Source organism: Symphalangus syndactylus, chromosome 8 (assembly GCF_028878055.3).
Source record: "Symphalangus syndactylus isolate Jambi chromosome 8, NHGRI_mSymSyn1-v2.1_pri, whole genome shotgun sequence".
Lineage (NCBI taxonomy): Eukaryota > Metazoa > Chordata > Mammalia > Primates > Hylobatidae > Symphalangus > Symphalangus syndactylus.
In genome coordinates, this window is record NC_072430.2 from 137186983 (window position 1) to 137209295 (window position 22313).

At 43.5% G+C, this 22313-nt stretch overlaps 1 protein-coding gene across 7 annotated transcripts in view; it reads left to right on the plus strand.

Moving 5' to 3' along the window:
• The window catches only part of EIF4E2 (eukaryotic translation initiation factor 4E family member 2), a 32209-nt gene that overhangs the window by 4446 nt on the left and 5450 nt on the right, over window positions 1–22313 (plus strand). For 2 of the 7 annotated variants that reach the window (XM_055291001.1, XM_055291002.2), the window contains exons 2-7: window positions 1363–1477; window positions 2837–2971; window positions 8697–8801; window positions 10948–11100; window positions 11197–11333; window positions 13065–13330. In XM_055291001.1, the coding sequence (XP_055146976.1) occupies window positions 1363–1477; window positions 2837–2971; window positions 8697–8801; window positions 10948–11100; window positions 11197–11333; window positions 13065–13137 (718 nt within the window). In that variant the 3' untranslated portion in view covers window positions 13138–13330. Of the gene's footprint in view, window positions 1–1362; window positions 1478–2836; window positions 2972–8696; window positions 8802–10947; window positions 11101–11196; window positions 11334–13064; window positions 13331–18383; window positions 18463–22313 lie in introns of those variants that run through there. The other 5 variants (XM_055291004.2, XM_063645312.1, XM_055291003.2 and 2 more) reach the window with 4 other exon arrangements.

The following is a 22313-nucleotide window of genomic DNA, read 5'->3' on the forward strand; positions in this document are numbered from 1 at the left end:
AGGCACCCCAACATGTGACTAGCTCATTCATTCTAATATTTATTGGGTACTTTTAATGTACTAGGCACTGGGGATTCATGGGCAAAAAAAACCAGACTACAAATACAAAGTACCCTGCAACGTGTTTATGTATCTGCATAGGATAGTACCTGAATTATAATTGGAGCATTTCTAGTACCATTCTTGAGAACTGCCTAATTTCATTTGACCACACATACAGTTATTGGGGTGAGAAAGATGATTGGAGAGAAGATGTGTGATGAGTTAATGGTCCAGCCCTAGAATAAATGGCTTTCTTATTGTCTTTGCAAACTCACCTTCCATTTATCTTTTTGTCAGGATCCAGTGATTTTTAGGTGTACCTGAAACCCTTGAGGTAGTTTGACTGCTCATGAAAGGGTAATCCCTAAAGTTCGTTTGACTCTGTGCTTATGAAGCAAGAACACATTTATTCTTTCTTTCAGTCGTTTATTTTTCCTTTTGGTTTACCATTTATTCAGCATCTTCTAGTGCCGCATATTAAGGCAACATCTTTCCCTGGGTGCTGGAGATACCGAGATGAAGTAAGACACTGCTCTAAGGGAACTCTCTCTCTAGTAGGAAAAGCAGACACGGGAGGAATGGTGTCCAGACCGAAGGGGTGGTGTTTGCAAATGGCACCGATACGGCAATATAGATTGCTAGAGGAGGCGGATCCTGGCTGGCAGGAGTCAGATTCTAGAGGATCTTAGATTTTGCTGTACTTTATCTTAGAGGGTAGGCATCAAAAAGCGAGGGACAGTTGAAAGTTTAAAGCATGGAAGTTAAATGTCAGATTTGCACTTAAAAAGATAATGCTAGTGAAAGGATGGATAGAGAGTGAGAGATTTGTGTCAGGAAGACCATTGAGGAATTTATTATATGATTGACGTGTCAGAAGAAGAGGGCCTAAACTAAAGTAGTGACAGTGGGTGTAGAAGAGGTGGTAAGGAGAAGTGGCAAAGCAGATAGTACGTTTTTAACCTTCATTTGAAATGTCAAAGCATTAGAGACTCTTCTCATTTTTTACTCCATTTTTGGCAGGGAAAACAATCCCTTAAACTGTATACCTTAAGCATTCCCTTTAACTGGTTCTTTGTGTGGCTTTTTAGAAAACTGAAAGACAGTGCTTTGTGGAGTTCAAAAGTTAGCTGATGGGTGTTTCGTTTTTGTTTAATCCTCCTAATTTGCCTGTCTGTGTTATTTTGCCCTTCTCACATCTCAGGGCCTGAATTTGAGTGACTTTGTGTTGGTTGCATAGTAGTTGATATGACCTGGTGGCTTTGTTAGGTAAGCAAGTATTGACTTCGTCACAGAATTGTATTGTGTTGCCTTTCCATTCAGTTTGAAAGATGATGACAGTGGGGACCATGATCAGAATGAAGAAAACAGCACACAGAAAGATGGTGAGAAGGAAAAAACGGAACGAGACAAGAATCAGACCAGTAGCAAGAGAAAGGTGAGTGTTGGCTGCACAGATGTAGTTGCCTTTGAACTTGAGACTTTATTATCTTGTGGAATCTGTTTATCTGGAAGATACCAGATTAACTTGATGGCATCTTGTGTTGGAATATCTGACTTTGTTCTCAGAAAAACATTATGCAATCATTGACGTTCATTTTCGGACCTAGAACTTTTCTCTTGCCACAGAATCTTGAGATGCTGCCTTGCTCTCAACATTCTCCTAGCCTGAGATGGAGGAGATGAGCCCTGGAGCTTAATAAGGCTGTTAGCTGCTTCATAAGCCACTACCAAGTGTTTCAAATCCTACATACCCCTTGAAATTGTAGACAGTTTAGTCAGCAATAGTCTAAGGTGAAAGTGACTTGGAAAAGGGAAAACTTAGGGAATGAGAGAGAGAGAGATCAATTTTTTCCTTGAACTATCAAAGCAGGCTGGGTGCCGTGGCTCATGCCTGTAATCCCAGCACTTTGGAAGGCCAAGGTGGGCAGATCACTAGGTCAAGAGATCGAGACCATCCTGGCCAACATGGTGAAACCCCGTCTCTACTAAAAATATAAAAACTAGCTGGATGCTGTAGCACGTGCCTGAAGTCCCAGCTACTGGGGAGGCTGAGGCAGGAGAATCTCTTGAACCCAGGAGGCAGAGGTTGCAGTGAGCTGAGATCGCGCCACTGCACTCCAGCCTAGCGACAGAGTGAGACTGCGTTTCAAAAAAACAAACAAAAAAAGAAATATCAAAGCAATCACTAATTCATTTGTTCTACAATATTGAGTAACTCTCCAAGGGGCAAGCCATTTTATGCTAGATGCTCAGAGGGCACAAAGGTGAATGAGACTGTGGAAGGGGCTTACCTTTAATAGTACCAATAGTAACAATACTGACATCTGTTGCACAAGTACTCTGTGCCAGGCACTGTGCTCAGCATTGTATATCCACTTGATTCATTTGATCCTCTCAGCAGTATTGTGAGATGGTTGTTATTATTTTCCTCATTTTGCAGGTAAGAAGATGAGGCACAGACAGGTTAAGTAACTTGACAGTGATGAATCTCATAGAGGAGGTAGTGCTTGGACTGGGCATATGCTGAGATAAGATACAAACATGAATACCTATTATATGAGAGAGAAAGTTACAAAGGCCATAAGAACACAGGTGAAGTGTTACAGGAATTTAGAATCAGTTAACCACTGAGAAAATGTGCTGTGTAAGCAGAATCTTGGGCACACTGCAGGTAGTCGAGGTTGTATATCCTTTTTTAATTGTGGAGGTGGTAAGGATTGACACTGCAAAATGTTCTCTCAGTCTCAGACCATGTGACAAATGACCAGGACTAACACACCTTCTTTACTTCTAGGCTGTTGTCCCTGGACCGGCAGAGCATCCCCTGCAGTACAACTACACTTTTTGGTACTCCAGGAGAACCCCCGGCCGTCCCACGAGCTCACAGAGCTATGAACAGAATATCAAACAGATTGGCACCTTTGCCTCTGTGAGTTCTTGGTGGATTAATGGAGTGTGCCTTGACAGTTCGTTCATGCCTGTATTGATATGATGTTTATTTACCTTCCTAGTAACCTATTTAAGATTCTGGTTTTCTTAATTGACTGACCTGAGTCTCCGGAGTCAGATTTGTTCATTCTTAGGTTTCTCACTAGATATCCATGGTTAGCATGTAGGTATCAACAAATACGAGAATTGTAGAGTTGATCAGAAGGGCATAATACAAAAGAACAGATTTGGGTTTTTTATTTTTATTTTCTAATTGAGACAGAGTCTCTTGCTCTGTCTCCCAGGGTGGAATGCAGTGGTATGATCTCGGCTCATTGCAACCTCCGCTTCCTGGGTTCAAGCAGTCCTCCTGCCTCAGCCTCCCGAGTAGCTGAAATTACAGGCGTGTGCCACCACGTCCAGCTAATTTTTGTATTTTTAATAGAAACGGGGTTCCAGCATGTTGGCCAGGCTGGTCTGGAACTCCTGACCTTAGGTAATCCACCCGCCTTGGCCTCCCAAAATGCTGGATTACAGGAGTGAGCCGCTGCACCTGGCCCTGTTTTGTTTGTTTTTAAGTATATATTTATGGAGTCCTTACTAAGTTCAAAGTGTCATGAATACAGAAGTTTATAATACATGGTGTCTATCTTCATGAAGTTTGACAGTAAAGTGAAAAATTTTGAAAGCTTTGTATTTAAGAACCTCCCATTAGGGTTTTGGCTGTGTTAATGATTATGCATAAAATATTTTTTTCCTGTGTTCAGAAGGAAAATGAAATCTCTAATAATTACTTTTGTGGGTACTGTTAGAGAGCCCAGACTGTCTCATCTCTCTCCCAGGTGACTTGGTTTGTGTACCCCAAGAATCCATCTGCAACTAACACCACTCTAGTTGAACAAAGGTTATTATGTACCCAGTATGTGCTGTACATTCAATCTCTGGGCAGACTCAAATGTGGGGTTTGTCATTTTCTTGAAATTGGTGAAGTATTAGTCCTGTTTAAAATGCAGAAACTAGAGAAGAATACTCCAGTAGGAAATACTACAACAAACTGCTAAGGAGGAAGGACATATAATACATACTTTATTTGTATAATTTCCTTCCAACATTATGATAGCCCTATGAGGTCAGTGCTATTATCCATATTTTACAAATGAGGAAAGTAAAACTTGGGTTAAGTATCTGATCTAAAGTCTCAAGTTATGGTGGGGCACGGTGGCTCATGCCTGTAATCCCACCACTTTGGGAGGCTGAGGTGGGAAGATTGTTTGAGCCCAGGAGTTTGAGACCAGCCTAGGCAACGTGATGAGACCCTGCCTCTACAAAAAAAATTTAAAATTAGCTGGCTTGGAGAAAAGGGGAGCATTAAAAAAAAAAAAAAAACAAAAAAAACGCTGGCCATGTTGGCATGCACCTGTGGTCCCAACTACTCAGGAGGCTGAGGCAGGAGGATCAGTTGAGCCCAGGAGGTTGAGACTACAGTGAGCCATTTTTTTGCCACTGCACTCTAGCCTGGGCAACAGAGATAGACCCTGTCTAAAAAAATTTTTTAATTCTCCAACCAGTCATAATTCACTGGATTAAGTCGAGGAGCCGGTATAATTGAAACTCAGGTACAGAAGCTTCCAGATAGCTGAACACATGGAGGTGCCTGGAGGGTGTTGTGCCTAGAGGGGACATAGAAGCTCCCTGAACCTTCCTCCATACCTTCCCACATACCTTGCCCTACACATCTCTTCATCTGTATCCTTTGTTTATAATAAACCAGTAGTGTAGGGTACCAAGACCATAACTGGGGAAAGAATCGTCTTTTCAACAAACAGTGCTGAGACAACTGGATTTCCAGGTGCAGAAGAATGAATTTGCATTCCTTCCTGACACCATACACAAAAAGTAACTAAAAATGGATCATAGACCTAAATGTAAGAGCTAAAATTATAAAATTCTTAGAAGAAAATATTAGTAAATCTTAATGACCTTAGGTTAGGCAAAGCCTTCTTAAATAACACACGAAATGCACAAGGAGCAAAAGATTAAATACTTGGCTGGGCGTGGTGACACACGCCTATAATCCTAGTATTTTGGGAGGCCAAGGCAGGAGGATGACTTGAGCTCAAGTTTGAGACCAGCCTGGGCAACATAGTGAGACCCCATCTCTACAGAATTTCATCAAAATTCAAAACTTTTCTGCTTCAAAGGACACTATCAAGAAAGTGAAAAGATAGCCTACAAAATGGGAGAAAATACTGCAAATCATATCTAATACTTGTATCTAGAATACTCTTACAACTCAGTTATAATCTGCTTAATATGAAATCAACATCATTACTATGCTGAGCTGATAAAATTTCAGCCTAAAGCTGAAAGATCTTACTTAGTTCGCCAGTGCTATCTTAGAATCGGCAAACTTAGGGGTTTTTGAAATAATAAACTAGCTTGTGCACTGGTTCATACTTGGTTCAATAAATGCTTGTTGAATGAATTCAAGGCCCTAGTAGGCTTCTAAAAGGAATGAAGGCACAGATCCTGTCCTTGCGGAAATAAGATGTGCCCAGGAATTTCTAATACAGGGTAGACAATAAGTGATACTATGGGAAAGGCATGTAGAGTGTTCTTGGAGTTTGGAGGAAAGAAGGAATTGATTCCAGTTTGAGGAATACTGCCTTGGAAGAGATGGGTTTAAGATTGATTTTAAAGAATTTGGCCAGGCCTGGTAGCTCATGCCTGTAATCCCAGCACTTTGGGAGGCCAAGGTGGGAGGATCGCTTGAAGCCAGGAGTTCAAAACCAGCCTGGGCAACATAGTGAGATCTTATCCCAAAAAAAGATTTTTTTGGAGTAATTATGCATACTTCTTGCATTTTTATTTCCCTCTTGTGGAAAAAAAAAAAGCATATAAGAATTTACCCAAATTGTACAAGGAGGGTTTTTCTTTTCTTTCAGTGTATATGTTAAGGAGTGGTTTATCATCAGGACTATCTTGGGTTAAGGCTTCATCCGTGCTCACTGGATGTGTGACAGTATTTAAAGTCTGTCATTTTGACTCTGTAGGTCTGGACCTGAAAAATAGAAATAAAGTCTGTCATGTAATTCAGGTCATTAGGAAATGGCTCACAATATTAAATGCATCACAGATAAATAATTACATTATGAATCCTTGTATCAAATTGAAAGCAGTGTTTCCCAGTGATTCTTAGCCTAATCATTAACAACATTGAAAAGTTCTTGAAGTCAGGGTGACTAGGAAGGCATCATCTTGAAATGGAAAGAGCACTGGACTTGGTAATCAGAGTTCACCTATTCTGATGCTTGACCCTCTCGGTTAGAGCAACTCAGTCCTGAAACTTTTCTCAACTATAAAACAAGTTGTTGAGATGATTTCTGAGGTCCTTTCTGCACCTCATACTCTGAGTCTGTGAATGCTTATTTTTTTTTGTTTCAATTAGAACTGTCAAATCTTTTAAAGTTTAATAATATTTCTCAGGCCAGGCACAGTAGCTAATGCCTGTAGTCCCAGCACTCTGGGAGGCCAAGGAGGGAGGATCACTTGAATCCAGGACTTCAAGACCAGCCTGGCAACAGGGTTAGACTTCATCTCTACAAAAAAAAGTAAAAAAAATAGCTGGACATGGTGGTGCCCACTTGTGGTCCCAGCTACTCAGGAGGCTGAGGCAGGAGGATTGCTTGAGCCTGGGAGGTCGAGGCTGCAGTGAGCCATGATTACACTGCTGCACTCCAGCCTGGGTAACAGAGCAAGACCCCATCTCAAATGATGAATGAATGAATGAATGATAGTCTCGAGCTATTTAACTTCATCTCTCTTATGGTTTGCATATAAGATTGTGCAGTGGGGCTGGGCGCGGTGGCTCACGCCTGTAATCCCAACACTTTGGAAGGCCAAGGCAGGTGATCCACCTGCCGTCAGGAGTTCGAGACCAGCCTGGCTGACATGGTGAATGGTGAAACCCCGTCTACTAAAAATACAAAAATTAGCCGGGCGTGGTGGTGTGTGCCTGTAGTCCCAGCTACTCGGGAGGCTGAGGCAGGAGAATCGCTTGAACCCAGAAGGCAGAGGTTGCAGTGAGCTGAGGCAAGGCTGCACCATTGCACTCCAGCCTGGGCAAAAAGAGCGAAACTCCATCTCAAAAAAACAAACAAAAAAAAGATTGTGCAGTTTAGTTGTAAGATTGGGGAGACCAAACTGTTAAAGTGATTGACTGGGGAACTGGAGATGGTTGGCATACTTTGTCCTCACCTTTCAGTTCCTTATTCACAATGAGCCACTAGTGGGTGTACTTGGTTCTAGTGGGTATATGTGGTTTTATTCAACTATGTTAGGGTGGATAAAAGTTTAGATTATTGCCGATTGTATTTGTATGACAATTTACTATTCCAAGTCACTATATGCAGCTAAGCTTAGCAGTTGCTGAGTATAAAGCACTGCCTTGAAGCCCTATAGATGGCGTTAGTTCTGACTTCTTTTTAACATGTAAGATGCATCACATGTTCTTGTGCCAGAGAGGAACTAAAGGGACAACCATTTCACACAGTGTAAGGTTGATTTCTCCTTAGGTGCTCCCCAAATCTAGAAGTATGACCTGAGTCTTTGTCTGCTCAATACCCATTGTGAGCTCCATAGTTGTGGTATCTTGCTGTATGTTGATTTGGAGCCTGCTCAGCAGGTTGGCAGATACCAGCTATTTCTCATCGGAATGTTCCATGTTTTCTCTTTCCTCCTAAAGTGTGCCTCTTCACTGGCCAGTACTTACTAGGTATCCTCTGTAAATAAGGAAATAATCTTTCCTATCAAGACACTAATGAGCCTGTAGTCCCAGCTACTCGGGAGGCTGAGATAGGAGGATCCCTTGACACCAGGAGTTAGAGGCTGTGATGAGCTGTGGTCATACTGCTGCACAGACCCTGTCTCTTTTTTTTTTCTTTTTTTTTAAGGAGGGAGGGTGACACTAATGAGAAAAACGGGACTACTGTGATGAATACAAATAAGCATATACTTGATGGAAAAATATAAATCTAGTTTTTTCACGGAATTGTGAAGGAGCGGCAAGGAGAAACATAATTTTTCTAGCTAAGAAGAGGGCCTTAAACCCTAGCTATGAGAAGCTAAGTCCTGTATGATTTTGGGTTGGCCTGGACTTAGCAACAGCACCATGATGTAGAGTGGTATGTGTGGTACATGTGGTTGATTCTATCACTTATGCTTAGTAACTAAACAGGTCTAAGAGGTATTTCATTCAGCAAATGCTATATTTGCCAGTTAATCTTTGATCAGTAAGTGATTTGGTTCTAAAAAATGCATTCAGGCTGAGGCTGTGTGACACTTAATATACCTCCAGGCTAAAGAGTTTCCATTTTGCAAAAACCTGGTCCACTGCACGTGGTGACTACCCTGCAGCTTGAGTGGGAGAGTGCGTATTAACATGGTTTCACCAACTAAAGCTCCTGGCTGAGGCTTGCATTTCTCACCAAAGAGTGTATTCTTGTATTGCCAATGTTACATTTTTTCTTTTGTCAAACTAGATGATATGCTTTTCCTCTAATATGTCTTCCCTCACAGTGCCACACATGAAAATGAGTCCTCTGAAAAGGACAGCCTGTAGTATAGTGTCTTCCATGCTTACGTTCTTAACTAAATCTCAACCTTGGGATGCATTCAAAGAAAAATGAAAGGCACATCTTTTTTACTCTGGGGTCTTCTCTCTGCAGGTGGAGCAGTTCTGGAGGTTTTATAGCCACATGGTACGTCCCGGGGACCTGACAGGCCACAGTGACTTCCATCTCTTCAAAGAAGGAATTAAACCCATGTGGGAGGTAAGGAGTAATGGCTTCTGACTGCTTTTTTGAACAAGTTTGGGTTTTTTTGTTTTGTCTGTTAGCCCAGCCAAAGTTAAAAGTATTTTAAAGTCTTCTCTCAAAACTGCATCACTCTCCAGTATATCCTTGGAACCCGAGCCTCTAGAGAAATGCACTGATGCCATTTTTTGTCTTTGTGGGTTGGTGCTGGGTGTTTTTTAAAGACTGTTTTATGACTAAAATGGTATTAGAACATTAAAGGATTTTTGTTTTCAGTTGCCTTTATCCTTATAGAACTTGTTTGTGTGTGTGTGTGTAATATTTTTGCATAGTACACATATGATTAAAGTGGGTAAGAAAATAAGTTTAAAGGCAGTAACTGGAGACCTAGAACTGTTTGCAGAGCCAGTGTTCGGCTGCACCCTGGTGTAATGCATCTTCTATTCTGATGCCATGGCATTTTTCGAGAAGACAAATGTGGTCACATCCACGCCAGCCATCTTACACAGCTCCTCATTGCTTACATGATCTTGCACCTCATTTACCTTTCAAGCCTCATCTCCCGTCATCTCTAAATCTTCCCTTTCCTGCGGGTGGACCCTCCTATCAGTTTATGCACAGACATGTTCTTCCCAGTGCCTGCAGTGCCCTTCAGCTGCTTTTCCTGACTCACTCCTGTTGCCCTTAAGACCCACTTCTTGGCAGGGCATGGTGGCCCATGCCTGTAATCCCAGCACTTTGGGAGGTCGAGGTGGACAGATCACCTGAGGTCAGGAGTTTGAGACCAGCCTGGCCAACATGGTGAAACCCCGTCTCTACTAAAGATACAAAAATTAGCCAGGTGTGGTGGCGCGCACCTGTAATCCCAGCTACTCGGGAGGCTGAGACAGGAGAATCACTTGAACCCAAGAGGTGGAGGTTGCACTGAGCCGAGATTGTGCCACTGCACTCCAGCCTGGGTGACAGAGCGAGACTCCATCTCAAAAAAAGAAAAATAAAAAAGACCCACTTCTTGACTGTTTCCAACTGTCTTGTTCTTCCTTAACATAGTGTGCATATCTGTTAACAGCAGCACTTATAATTACAGTAGCATTGCTGTAATTAATATCTGTGGCTGTCTCTTCTATTGGACTGGATCTGAGTAGAGATTGGGGCTTCAGCCAGGCGCAGTGGCTCACTCCTGTAATCCCAGCACTTTGGGAGTCCGAGGCAGACAGATCACGAGGTCAGGAGTTCGAGACCAGCCTGGCCGATATGGTGAAACCCTATCTCTACTAAAAATACAATAATTAGCCGGGTGTGGTGGCATGCGCCTGTAGTCCCAGCTACTCAGGAGGCAGAGACAGGAGAATTGCTTGAACCCGAGAGGCAGAAGTTCCAGTGAGCCGATATCGCACCACTGCACTCCAGACTGGGTAACAGAGGGAGACTCCATCTCAAAAAAGAAAAGAAAAAAAAAATAAAAACTAGATTGGGGCTTCACGTCTGTGTACTTGGTATGTAGTGACAGTCAGTACTTTTTTTTTTTTTTTTCTTTTGAGACAGAGTCTTGCTGTGTTTCCCAGGCTGGAGTGCAGTGGCACGATCTCGGCTCACTGCAAGCTCTGCCTCCCGAGTTCACGCCATTCTCCTGCCTCAGCCTCCCGAGTAGCTGGGACTACAGGCGCCCACCACCATGCCCGGCTAATTTTGTTTTTGTATTTTTAGTAGAGACGTGGTTTCACCATGTCAGCCAGGATGGTCTCGATCTCCTGACCTCGTGATTTGCCCGCCTCAGCCTTCCAAAGTGCTGGGATTACAGGCGTGAGCCACTGTGCCCGGCAGACGTTCAGTACTTTTAGCAAGTAAAGGGATGATCTGTGCTTGAAATATGACATCATTTCATTTTGATTCCTAAAGTATTTCCAGTAGAGGGGATTATTTTTAAAAGGTCTGTTTAGCCATTTTAATAAATGGCTTATGCCAAGGATCCCAGCCTTGTTTTTCTTTTTTTCCCCATTTCTTCTCTCCCTAGTCCTACCATCAGTTTTTCTATAGAGTTGAATAATTGGAAAGTGATATGACTTCTTAGTGTTTAAGAGATTCTTGGCTTTTTACTGCCTTCATACAAAAAAAAAAGCTGTGAAACCATATTTTAACTTCAGTGCTTTCTGTCTTTTTACAGGATGATGCAAATAAAAATGGTGGCAAGTGGATTATTCGGCTGCGGAAGGGCTTGGCCTCCCGTTGCTGGGAGAATCTCATTTTGGCCATGCTGGGGGAACAGTTCATGGTTGGGGAGGAGATCTGTGGGGCTGTGGTGTCTGTCCGCTTTCAGGTAAGCCACCCATGGGCCAGGCTGGTTTCTTGTGTTGCCTTTGCTTTCCTCGCTGCCTCTGATTTGCTTTGATGATTCCTTCTGTTCCTCTGGTAGGAGGACATTATTTCAATATGGAATAAGACTGCCAGTGACCAAGCAACCACAGCCCGAATCCGGGACACACTTCGGCGAGTGCTTAACCTACCTCCCAACACCATTATGGAATACAAAACTCACACCGACAGCATCAAGTACGTGTTGGGGGGTTATGGGAGGACGTGTCCCTAAGCTTAGTATAAGTAGATCTGTAGTTGGGCCCAGAGGAATATGGCCGGACAGGAGACTTACTTGTGGAGAAGGGACAGACCAGGCTTTCCCTCTAGGGCTTCTGGCTACTTGCTGCAGTTCTTTGTCAGCGAGGCTCCCTGCCACCTGTACTACCAGGTGCTTTGTAGCAGAGAGAGCCCGTCTGCAGAAACCCAGTTGCACTACCTGGGCTTGCTTAATTTCTACAGGCTGTCTTGTCTTTCATATGCTAACCACTATCTTAAAATGAAAGACAAGTGCTTTTCTTTTTCTTGCTGTTTTTTAAGATAATTTCACCCTGCCCACCCTCACCCCACTTCTGCATGTCTTTTTAACTTGTTAGCTTCAGTCTGTTTTCTTTGTCCTGGGATACTGACTACTTATCAGGAATGACTCCATTTCCTTGTGTATAGAGCTGACTCATAGAAGAAGGGGGATAGTGTGTGTGTGAGAGAGCAGAATCAAAGGGAAGCATGAAGGCCACAGGGAAAATAAGCTTTGCAATCTCCCTAGGACTCAGGGAAATAGAGCTCTCTGTCCACAGTGAGAATCACTGTTAGGCTTGCTCTCCTCAGTGACTGAGTGTCAGAAGTAAGCTCAGGCTATTGTGAAAAAGTGTGGGGAGTGGCTGTCAGATTGTCTCAAAGCTGGAGGGAGAGCTAGCCAGCTAAGAGTTAGGACTCTTAGGTTTAGTTCTCTCCTATGGCCCCATACCAATATGTGCCTTTGACAAGTGTCTTTGCAACTTTGCTTCAGTTTCTCCATCCGTAAAGTGGGAGACAGTACTTTATCTAACAAGACTATTGTGAGGCTGATTTAATCTTCAACTGAGGGTCTTCAGATGGAGAATGCTCTTACAGGGCCAAGTAGTAGTATTGCTATCATCATCATCATTAGTAAGAATATCATCATGTTGTTATTATCGAAGGCTAGTAGTGAGCCCAGCAATTATGTTCAGCAGACAAGACCATTTGGGAATCTCTTTCCCATGCATTCACAGATAATGTTATGAATGGAGTTGGTTTAAACCAGCTAAGCGCCAGTTTTTAAGTGGGAACACTGCTGTGGGAGTTGGTCCATGATCAAATGGCTGGCATGACTCATCATAGTCACCAACAGTTATTAGCCAGCCATGGCCCTGGTTGTTTGCCTTAGCAGTCCTGTGTTAGCGTTGGTTTTCTCTAGGCACATTTTTCTTATTCTCTATTCTGGAATAGAAGTAGTTTCTGACCTCTAGCCACATTCAGTCCAGGTTGGAGAGCTCTACCCTTTTTCTAAGATTCTTGTTTTCAAGGTTTCTAAATATCCCCTACTCCCACTCACCCCCAAAATAAGCTTTTTACCTGGATAGGAGAGGGAAAGAGGTATTTTTCATCAATTCTCCCCTTCTCTGCTCTTCTCCCTTTCTAATACCATAAGGCAGTTCTTCGTGACTTTTACAGAAACATATGTACACGTCCTTACAGAGTTTAGGAGAGCCTGTGGGCTTTTTGCCTTAGTCTGCTAGAAAGACTGGCCTGCTGCTCTCTGCTTTATCCAGAGGTCTGCCTCTGGGACTTTAGCCCTGTAGCTGTAGAGACCAGAAAACCAACCCTCTTTAAGACCCAGATGCTACTTTCCCTTGCATCCCCCTCTCTTTCCTCTCCCAATGAGCCAACCTTTTGCACTTCCACTAGAATGCCAGGCAGGCTGGGCCCCCAAAGGCTCCTTTTTCAAAACCTCTGGAAGCCGCGGTTGAATGTGCCATGACCCTCTCCCTCTCTGGATGGCACCATCATTGAAGCTGGCGTCATCGGAGTCTCTTGTTCTGTTGGCGTGCTACCTGGAAGATCCTTCTGTCCTGGACAAGAGGAATTGGAAGAGCATTTTATGTTTTAAGAACAGGCTGACACGCAGCAGCTACAACAACAGCTGAGATCACTTAATAAATGGTGCTAAACTAGCTTGTCTCATGCTCTTGCTCTTTATGGTGCATCAAAGATGTGGCCTTTCGGACTGACTGTCACCATATTAAAGGATGGCACAGACTTTTCCATGGAGGGCCATCCGGGGAATGCAGCCTCATTTCCTCATTGTGTAGTGTCATGTGGTATTTTGTTCCAGGACTGCTGAGGCCTGACATAATAAGGTGACATCTAGCTTAGAAAATAAGACCCCATTTTCTGGTACTTAAATTTGAGTTCCCATCTAGTCATGCTGATGACCAGAACAGAGTGGTATCTGATAGAGAATTCAGCTTGAAAGTTTGTTCAGGTTGGAAAGGGGGATCCTTGGCCTTTGCTTCGCTGACTTCCATTTGCCTTTACTTCAAAGAAATCTCTTGCTTGGAGGTAAATCCCTGCTTCTGTCTGCGTGGCTGTGTGTATATAGCTTCCTTGCTTTGTGCTAATGGGGTCTTCTCACTGGGGCCAAAGCTGCCCAAGCCACAGCTCTTTTCCAGCCTTCTCCCTTCTGCTTTCCCTTTAGAACCAGGTCATCTTCCTCTTTGAGTTAGCCCTGCTTGCAAGATCTCAGGGTTACAGCCCTTCCCTTTCTCCTGGGCCCGGTGTTACTGCACATCAGGATCTGGGGTAGGGAAATGTCTTCATCCTGTGTGAGTTTGCTCTGTAGGATATCTGACCGTAGCACATATGGACCCCTTGTGTGCTTTGTGGCTTTGGCTTGTATGTGCTGCAGCTTGGCCTTTAGGCCCCTAACCTGCATGTAGAGTTTCAGCAAGCCTCATGCTACTTTAGGTTTTCTTAGGAGCTACCACCAAAAACATAATAAACAATCATTTTTTTGCAAACACTGGGTCAGTCTGCCTGAGAGGATCTGTGAAAGTGGCTGTGGACTTAAGGTTGAGTTTTCCAGAGTGGCTGTTCCACTTTGGCAGTGATACCCTGTGCTTGTACCATCCTGACTTACCTCTGATCTCCATGTGGCCCAAGATCCTGCATAACACCTATTGGGATTAGCACTGTGGGCTCAGTATTCTAGGGGTGTTTGTGTCATTGCATCTTTGTTTATTACATATCCAAAATTGGTTGAAGTACCTATAAAATGAGAGATTTGCTGGAATATGGAAAGGCCCATTCTCTATGCTTTTAGTATTTGTCAAAGAATTACCTTCTCTGGCCCTTTCCCTCTTGCCTTCAAAAATTGTTACATACATTAACCTTAATTTCAACTGTATTGTGACTGCTCCAGGGGATAGGCTTGATGTCACCTCCCAGAGTAAGAGTTGATTAGAAAGCACCAAACTGACCTCGAGACCTTCTGATCCTTGTCAATATGAACAAAAGTCAGAACTATTTCTGCTTTCTTCTATTCCTTGTGGCTCTTCCATGGATATGGCTTTGTTTGAGCCAAGGAACAGCTGCTACTGAGACTTAAGAATTCCAAGGAGGCTGGGCGAGGTGGCTCACGCCTGTAATCCTAGCACTTTGGGAGCCCGAGGTGGGCAGATCACGAGGTCAGGAGACCAGCCTGGCCAACATGGTGAAACCCCATCTCTACCAAAAATACAAAATTAGCCGGGCATAGTATCAGGTGCCTATAATCTCAGCTACTCGGGGAGGCTGAGGCAGGAGAACTGCTTGAACCCAGGAGGTGGAGGTTGCAGGGAGCCGAGATTGCACCACTGCACTCCAACCTGGGCAACAAGAGCAAAACTCCATCTCAAAAAAAAAAAAAAAAAAAAAAAGAATTCCAAGGAAAATGAAGGGGAAGAAGGAGCCAACATTCATTTTCCTCCGAGTACTCTGGAGATAGGGCTGCTGGTGGTGAGGGAAGTTTTTTAGGAATAGCTTAGATTTTTCAGTCAGGTGTTCCTGATTCCTGCTTGCTATTTTTGGCCCAGTTCCCAATGTCCTTCTTCAACCGTTGGGTTTTTCCAGCCTTTCCCCAATCACACTGCTTGTGGCCTTTTCCTGCTGCTCCCCTCAGTGTGCTACAAGGCATTGCCTGCCGCACAGAGCAGGTGGGTGATGAGCTGCTGTGCTGCAGAGGGCTCCTGCTCTTGTTTATTGCTGACAGTTCACCCCTAAGACATGGACAACTTGTTAAACTGAGTTCCTTTTAGTGAGGCCAACTTGTAGTCGAGTTTTCATAGATGTGGGTTCCCCGTGTTCTCTGCTTTGAGGAGAAATCTTATAATACAGTCAGAATCATGGGGCTACCAGGATAAAACTGGGCTCGGAGCCATATGAAACAGCAATATCTTTTGTGAAGAAACTCCTCTTTGGATTAGTCCCACTGATTCCTTTTGTGCATCTAGCCTGCAATGGAAAAGGAAAACAGGCCAACTTCCCATAGTGGGCCATAGCACTGGGAAAGACTGGCCCAGCTTCTCTGCAGGAGTGGAGGGTGGGTGATTCTCTTTATTCCTTTATCTTAGAGGAGAGACAGGTCAAATTGTGGGGACTTTCCCACATCTAGATATCATTGTATTTCAACACTGAACTTTTATAGGCAAGGACCAACCCATTCCCTTCTCCTGGCATGGCTAAATCATAGTCCAGTAGCACCAGGTTACCCCAGCTTAATTGCTGGTCTGGCTTTGCATCTGTGATGTGTACCACCAAACTGGTAGTCAAAGCGAAGAGACCCCAGATTAGCAGGAGGCTGAGCCCCTCCCTAAGTATAGAGAGCCAGTGAGTGCAAGGCTACGAACCTTGCAGGCTTTGGGTAGAGGTAGGGGGAAGTGTAGATTGCGCAGGATTTGCTTTCTGGTACGTGAGATGGGACAAGAGTGGTCTTAAAAGAGCTCTTTGTTCCTCTGTCTTTTGAATCTGTTCAGAATTCCTCGTTGGCTATATTAATCTCAGTAATTTTTTCTGTTTTTAGAAACTCCAGTCATTTATGACACTTTTTACATTTGACTTGTTCTTTCTTTACCTTTAAAAGAAGAAAGTTTTAATATTACCCAGTATGCCTAGAATGCCAGATGGAAAATAGCTAGACTATTCACACCTAGTTTTAGGTGGTAGATTTGCCTCTTGGCCAAGCTGTGGGCCTATGAGAATAACAGTGATTATACCAAAGATTATGGCCCACTATTTTATTTCCGCTGAATCCATGCGAAGGAATTTCTTGTTTTTTTGTTTTCATTTTTTTTTTTCTGAGATTGAGTCTCACTCTGTCACCCAGGCTGGAGTGCAGTGGCACGATCTCTGCTCACTGCAACCTCTGCCTCCTGGGTTCAAGCGATTCTCCTGCCTCAGCCTCCCGAGTAGCTGGGATTACAGGTGCCCACCACCATGCTTGGCTAATTTTTTGTATTTTTAGTACAGATGGGGTTTCACCATGTTTGCCAGGCTGGTCTCAAACTCCTGAACTCAGGTGATCTGCCTGCCTCAGCCTCCCAAAGTGCTGGGATTACAGGCATGAGCCATGGTGCCTGGCCATGAGGAAATTTCTTAACCCAGGTTCTTCATGTTGAGGTTTAACATATAGTGAAGATACTAATGAAGAAACTGGGAGGGGAATGTAATACCGGAATGGAGTAGGAGGGAGCTGTGAAGTCCGTATTTCTTCAGGTTCTTGACAGAGAGAACTGCTCGATGTAGGCTAGTGTAAGGATGGCCCTTCCTGGAAATAAAAGGATAAAAGACATGAAGCTTCAACACAGCCATGTAATTTCTTGTTGACACCTAAGTGGTTTAAAAAGGAATTTAAATCTCAGCATTACAGTGAGGGGTTTCCCTGGGTCATTGCCAAAGCATTGGATTTTGCTTTGCCCTTGTCTTCTTTTGGAGTAAAGAGTCAAATTGCCTTCTGATGTCACTCAGGGATTCACAAAGTACATCACATCACCATCTTTCCAGAAAGAGCTCTGAAATAGGTGTCTTGCTGTGGACACTGAGTTTGGGAATTGACAAAGACTGGCACACTTGTTTGGCAGTCTTACATTTTTCCTTAATTTAGTTAGCACATAGACTAGGAGCTTTGGTAATAATTCTCTGAAGAAACCATGAACTGCAGATCTACCTCCTCTAAGAGGTAGATGGTTAACTTATAAATGTAGTGTATTGCCACCCTGGGTACTGTGTCACCAAATTAAACCAAGAACGGAGTAACAACAATGAGGAACTTCAGACTTAGAAGCACCATATTTTATATATAATTCCCAAGGAACTCATCATTTTGGGGCTGAAAAGTGGCTAGGGCTTAGAAAGGAAATCAGCTCCCCTGAGAAAACTTGAGTTTCAGCCTCCAGGAGCATAGGGGGTCTGATTTTCTCCGGTGACTAGTCCAGCAGTCACCAAGAGTCTTTTCTCTGTGGAGCAAAAGGCCACGTACCCCGTACCCCTTCTGTCACATTTCTTATCCTTTCCCAACCCTAATTTCGGAATTAAGCTAGTCAGCATGAAAATTGTAATGGGCATTGTTCCCTGGAAGTTTTGAACTGCCATGACTTTAAATTTTCAGATAGTAGTTACATAAGCACTTAAGAAACAGGTGGAACCTGACACATTGAAGGTCTGAGTGTAGAAGGGTTAGAAGGTCGGAAATATGAAAGCAGAGAAAGTGTGTACTTTCCTCCTTGCATCTTTAGACTTCATAATGCTGTTGGGAACTGGCCTTTACCCTCAGTGAGGCCTGATGAAGAAAAATTGTTTCTACCACCTGTGCACACATAGCCAAGGCAGAAAGGACAGGGAGTGCCACTGTAAATTGGAAGTGTTTTTGGTGACAGTTGTGCATCAGCTCTGACCTTACTGGCCTCCCCTGGAGCCTTGTTGAAGGAACACTGGTGCAAATCCTTGAGGGAACAGGGGCAGACTTCTCAAGTGAAGCAGGCAGAAGTGCCCACTGGCCCTGAAAGGGTAAACTGCACTGCTCCTCGGAAAGGAAAGTCCAGTGGGACCTCGCTGCTCTGCTCCCAGGTACCTGTGGCTCCACTCGGCTTGGAGGGCATCTGAAGGGGGATGTGGGGTTATTGTGTCTGCTCTCTGTGTTCAAAAGCTTTTGATCTGAATGTGGTATTGTGTTTTTTGTCTCTGGTTTGCCAGGGCCTGGGAGGAGTTTCATGGCCTGGTGAACAGCAGCGGCCGCTGATCGGACGCTCCCCCTCTGTCTCTCACACTCAGGGTAGGGCCTTGTCTATCTTCTCTGTAACCCTGTGACATACCTCTCATCCATAGGACCCCTCTTCCCATTTACCCCCAAACTTGCCCCTGCCAACATTGAGCCTCAGAGAAAAACATAAGTCCCAAACCACTGGATTCTCGTCCTCCCTGGGTCCCATGTCTCCTGGTGAACCCCTGAGCAGGCTACTTCACCTTATTATGCCCCTATTTTCTTATCTGGAAAATGAGGCTCCATAGATGAACAAGTCTCTGAGATCTCTTTTGATGCTAACATTTCATGATGGTAAATGTGCCACAGATGCTTTTTCTTTTTGCTCAAATGTGGCCATTTTTAAGCCATCTGGCAATGTCCTGTGACTAAAAGGGCAGTTCCACAGGCCCCAACATGAGTTACATGAGAGGTATGTCTCCTGTTTGCTGGTGTCATGTGTCAGTTGTGAGGAAACAGTAATATAAATTCAGCGTTTCAGCAATGTCAGTAACGGGGCTGGATTTCAGGGCTGTGTGAGTAGCAGTTGTTCCAAGCTGTACTTTCACTAGACCAGCACAACTGTACTAGCAGGGAGAGGCACTGATATACAAAGACTGGGGCAACTAAAGCATTGACTTTGGGAATATTTGTATTTCAGTTAAGGGAGTATCAAGTCCATGTTTCTGTAGCAGAGGGAGCTCAGTAAATTTACTGTGAATGAGAGGAATGGATGAAAGGCCAATATCTGCATGTGCTGGAGATGACAGCCTTTTCCTGGACATCAAACTACCCCTGCCACTAACATCCCTAAGAAATAGAGTATTTCTAAAATTGGAACAGAACATGTCAACTGTAGTAGCTACCTCAGAGTTCCCCCTTCCCTAGAAGGAGATGAGCATTTTACAGAAAAGGAGACCTGCATCCCTCATGTGGGCTAGAAGAGACAAGATGACTAACTGTGAGGGACAGCAGCAGGTGGCCAGGGGCCTGAGACATGGGCTAGAAGAGACAAGATGACACTCTGAGGGACAGCAGCAGGTGGCCAGGGCCTGAGAGCTCGGGCGTGTAGGTATGATATACAGATAAAACACAGTTGCAGAATTCCTGCACACACAAGTGATGCCACCCATACCTTTTTTGTTTTGATAGTTCGATTTCTTTATTATAAATTCAGTCTTCTGGTGGTTTAAAATTTAAAATGATTCTCTTTAAGATATAGTCAACATTAGTGCCTGGTATCATGGCACATGCCTATTGTCCCAGCTACTTGGAGGCTATGGTGGGAGGATCACTTGAGCCCAGGAGTTCAAGGCCAGCCTGGGCAACATAGTAAGACCCTGTTTCTAAATATATGTCTGTGTATGTGTGCATATATATAAGTGTCTGTATATATAGTCAACATAGAATTCCAGGAGTGCTGCTAGTATACACAAAGAGGGAGGAAAAAGGTACCAGCTCTAATAGTAGATAAATCATTGATTTGTAGGCTAAAAAAATAGTAAATATTTGAAATAAGATATTAAGTTAAATTTTCAGAAGCCAGGTGCTATAATGGAGCTGTTTTTAAAATACTACCATATTTAATTATTTCTAAGATTTTTTTGGCTTTTAATTTTTTTTAATCCTGTTTCTTCTGTAAGGCTTTTAATATTCTTAAAATTGGGGTGCTTAGCTGGGCGCGGTGGCTCACGCCTGTAATCCCAGCACTTTGGGAGGCCAAGGTGGGCAGATCACGAGGTCAAGAGATCAAGACCATCCTGGCCAACATGGTGAAACCCTGTCTCTACTAAAAATACAAAAACTAGCTGGGCGTGGTGGCACATACCTGTTGTCCCAGCTACTTGGGAGGCTGAGGCAGGAGAATTGCTTGAACTCAGGAGGCGGAGGTTGCAGTGAGCCAAGATCACGCCACTGTACTCCAGCCTGGCAACAGAGCAAGACTCCATCTCAAAAAAAAAAAAAAAAAATTGGGGATGTTTACGGTGAATGTGATTTAAAAGGGATTTGTCATAGTTTAATGGGCAGTGTTTACTTCTTAAAGTACATAAAATGATGTACCTTTAAAAATTGATGGCATCTGAGGTTCAGTGAAAAGTCTTTAAAATGAAAATGGAATAGTCAGAATGGAAGAAAACTCAAAATAACTCCTACCCCTCTTGGCAGACACTTGGCAGATTTAATCCCCCAGGAAAAATATCTTTGAATTGCTGTAAAAAGCCATATATTTGCATAATTGCCATTTTGTGGTCTCTTTGTGGCCCTCATGTCTTTTTTATACAGTGTGGGAGGCAGACAAAGAGAACACTCGTGGTTCAGGTATTTTCCTTAAAGCACAGGCTTGGAAGTCCATGAGGAGTGTTTGAATTTAAACCAAAAATTATTCTGAAAGTAGGGGGAAAAATGAATTTACACAGCAACAACAAAAAATCCACTCACTTCATTGTCTTAATAGACTTGAAAAGGACTTCATGTTGCATCTCTATTGATTTAACCTCGCTGTAAGCGAAAGAGATGTTCGAGAAGACATGCATCCCTAGCTTACGTTTGTTGGGTCTGCCATTTTAGAGGCCCCTTAACATTTTAGCCCTCTCTCCCTTTTCTTTTTCCTCCAAATAGATTGTGATCTATAAAGAAATTTGGCAGAAAAACTGCTCTTTAAATAATTCTTCATGAATCACAAATATTTTTCCTCAATTTATCTGCTATTTTATGTCATTACATGTGACTGCTAGTATTTTAGGACAATTTCATTTGACTTCTGTTGCAAATAAGTATTGCCCTTTTAACTATGACTTCAGTAAAACTCTCAGTGAGCTGATAGGAAAGGATTCTGATTACTTAGCTTTCTGGGCTGGTATACAAAGAGCAGTGAGTCTATATTGTTGGGAAATGAAGTTGGAATAAAATAAAGTTGAAGATGAGAGACTGGAATTTGCCTCACTGAAACTGGAAAGAGTTTGCAGCTTTACTGAATATGCAGGGAGAGAAGAGGAAGCCAGAACTGGCCTGGCGTGGACAGCTAATGGCCAAAGAATGTTCTCCTGAAGACCATGTGCACTTGGGTCTACAGGACCCCTCAGAGCCAATCTTCAGAGCAGAGACATAGGTAGCCTTCCTCCTTGGATGACTCCCAGCTTTCACTTGAGAACCCAGAATCACTCAGGTGCCTTTGCCAGGCACCAGCACAGTGGCAGGTAACTCCAAGAGAGGGGAGGACATTCTGAATGACCACTTTGCTCCCCTGTCATCCATTTTCAGGAGTTAATCTCTGCTGTAGCTCATTGTTTTCAGAGTTGGAACTTGTCCATTTCTCTAAAAGTACTAAAAGATGACCATTTAAGGTAGAGCAGATTGGAAAGCTGTTTCAGAGTATTTGGACAATGATTTTCCCCAAGATACCTGGGAATGTGAAGTTGGAAGCCAGTCTGAATGGGGCTCTCGGATATTTCTGAGACATCATCAGGACAAAGGAACATCCAGTAGAGAAAGAATTTTTTCTTCTAGCACTGTGGGACTGTCAGCTTCTGTGTCCTCTTTGGTGTCCTAAGCATAGCCCATGTGCTGTCACAGCTTTGCCAGATTGCTAGAGGGCTAGCTTTCAGGAGCTCACCGTGGATTTGCTAAATTTTAGTTTGCTTTTAAAAGAACAGAAGCACATTGTTTTTTAAAGGGTCGCCTGTGGCCTCTGCCCCTTCCTGTCTACATTCTCCCTTTCCCTGCCTCCTAATCTCTCTGCCCTGAGCCCAGGGTGAGGGATGTGATGGAGTATCACTTCCCACCTGGCTTGAGGTGAACACATTCCTCAGACCAAATTTGGCATCAAGCTGTTCTCAACCCACTTTTTTAAAGAAGGCTGGACCAAAGCCATAGGGCTTCACTGC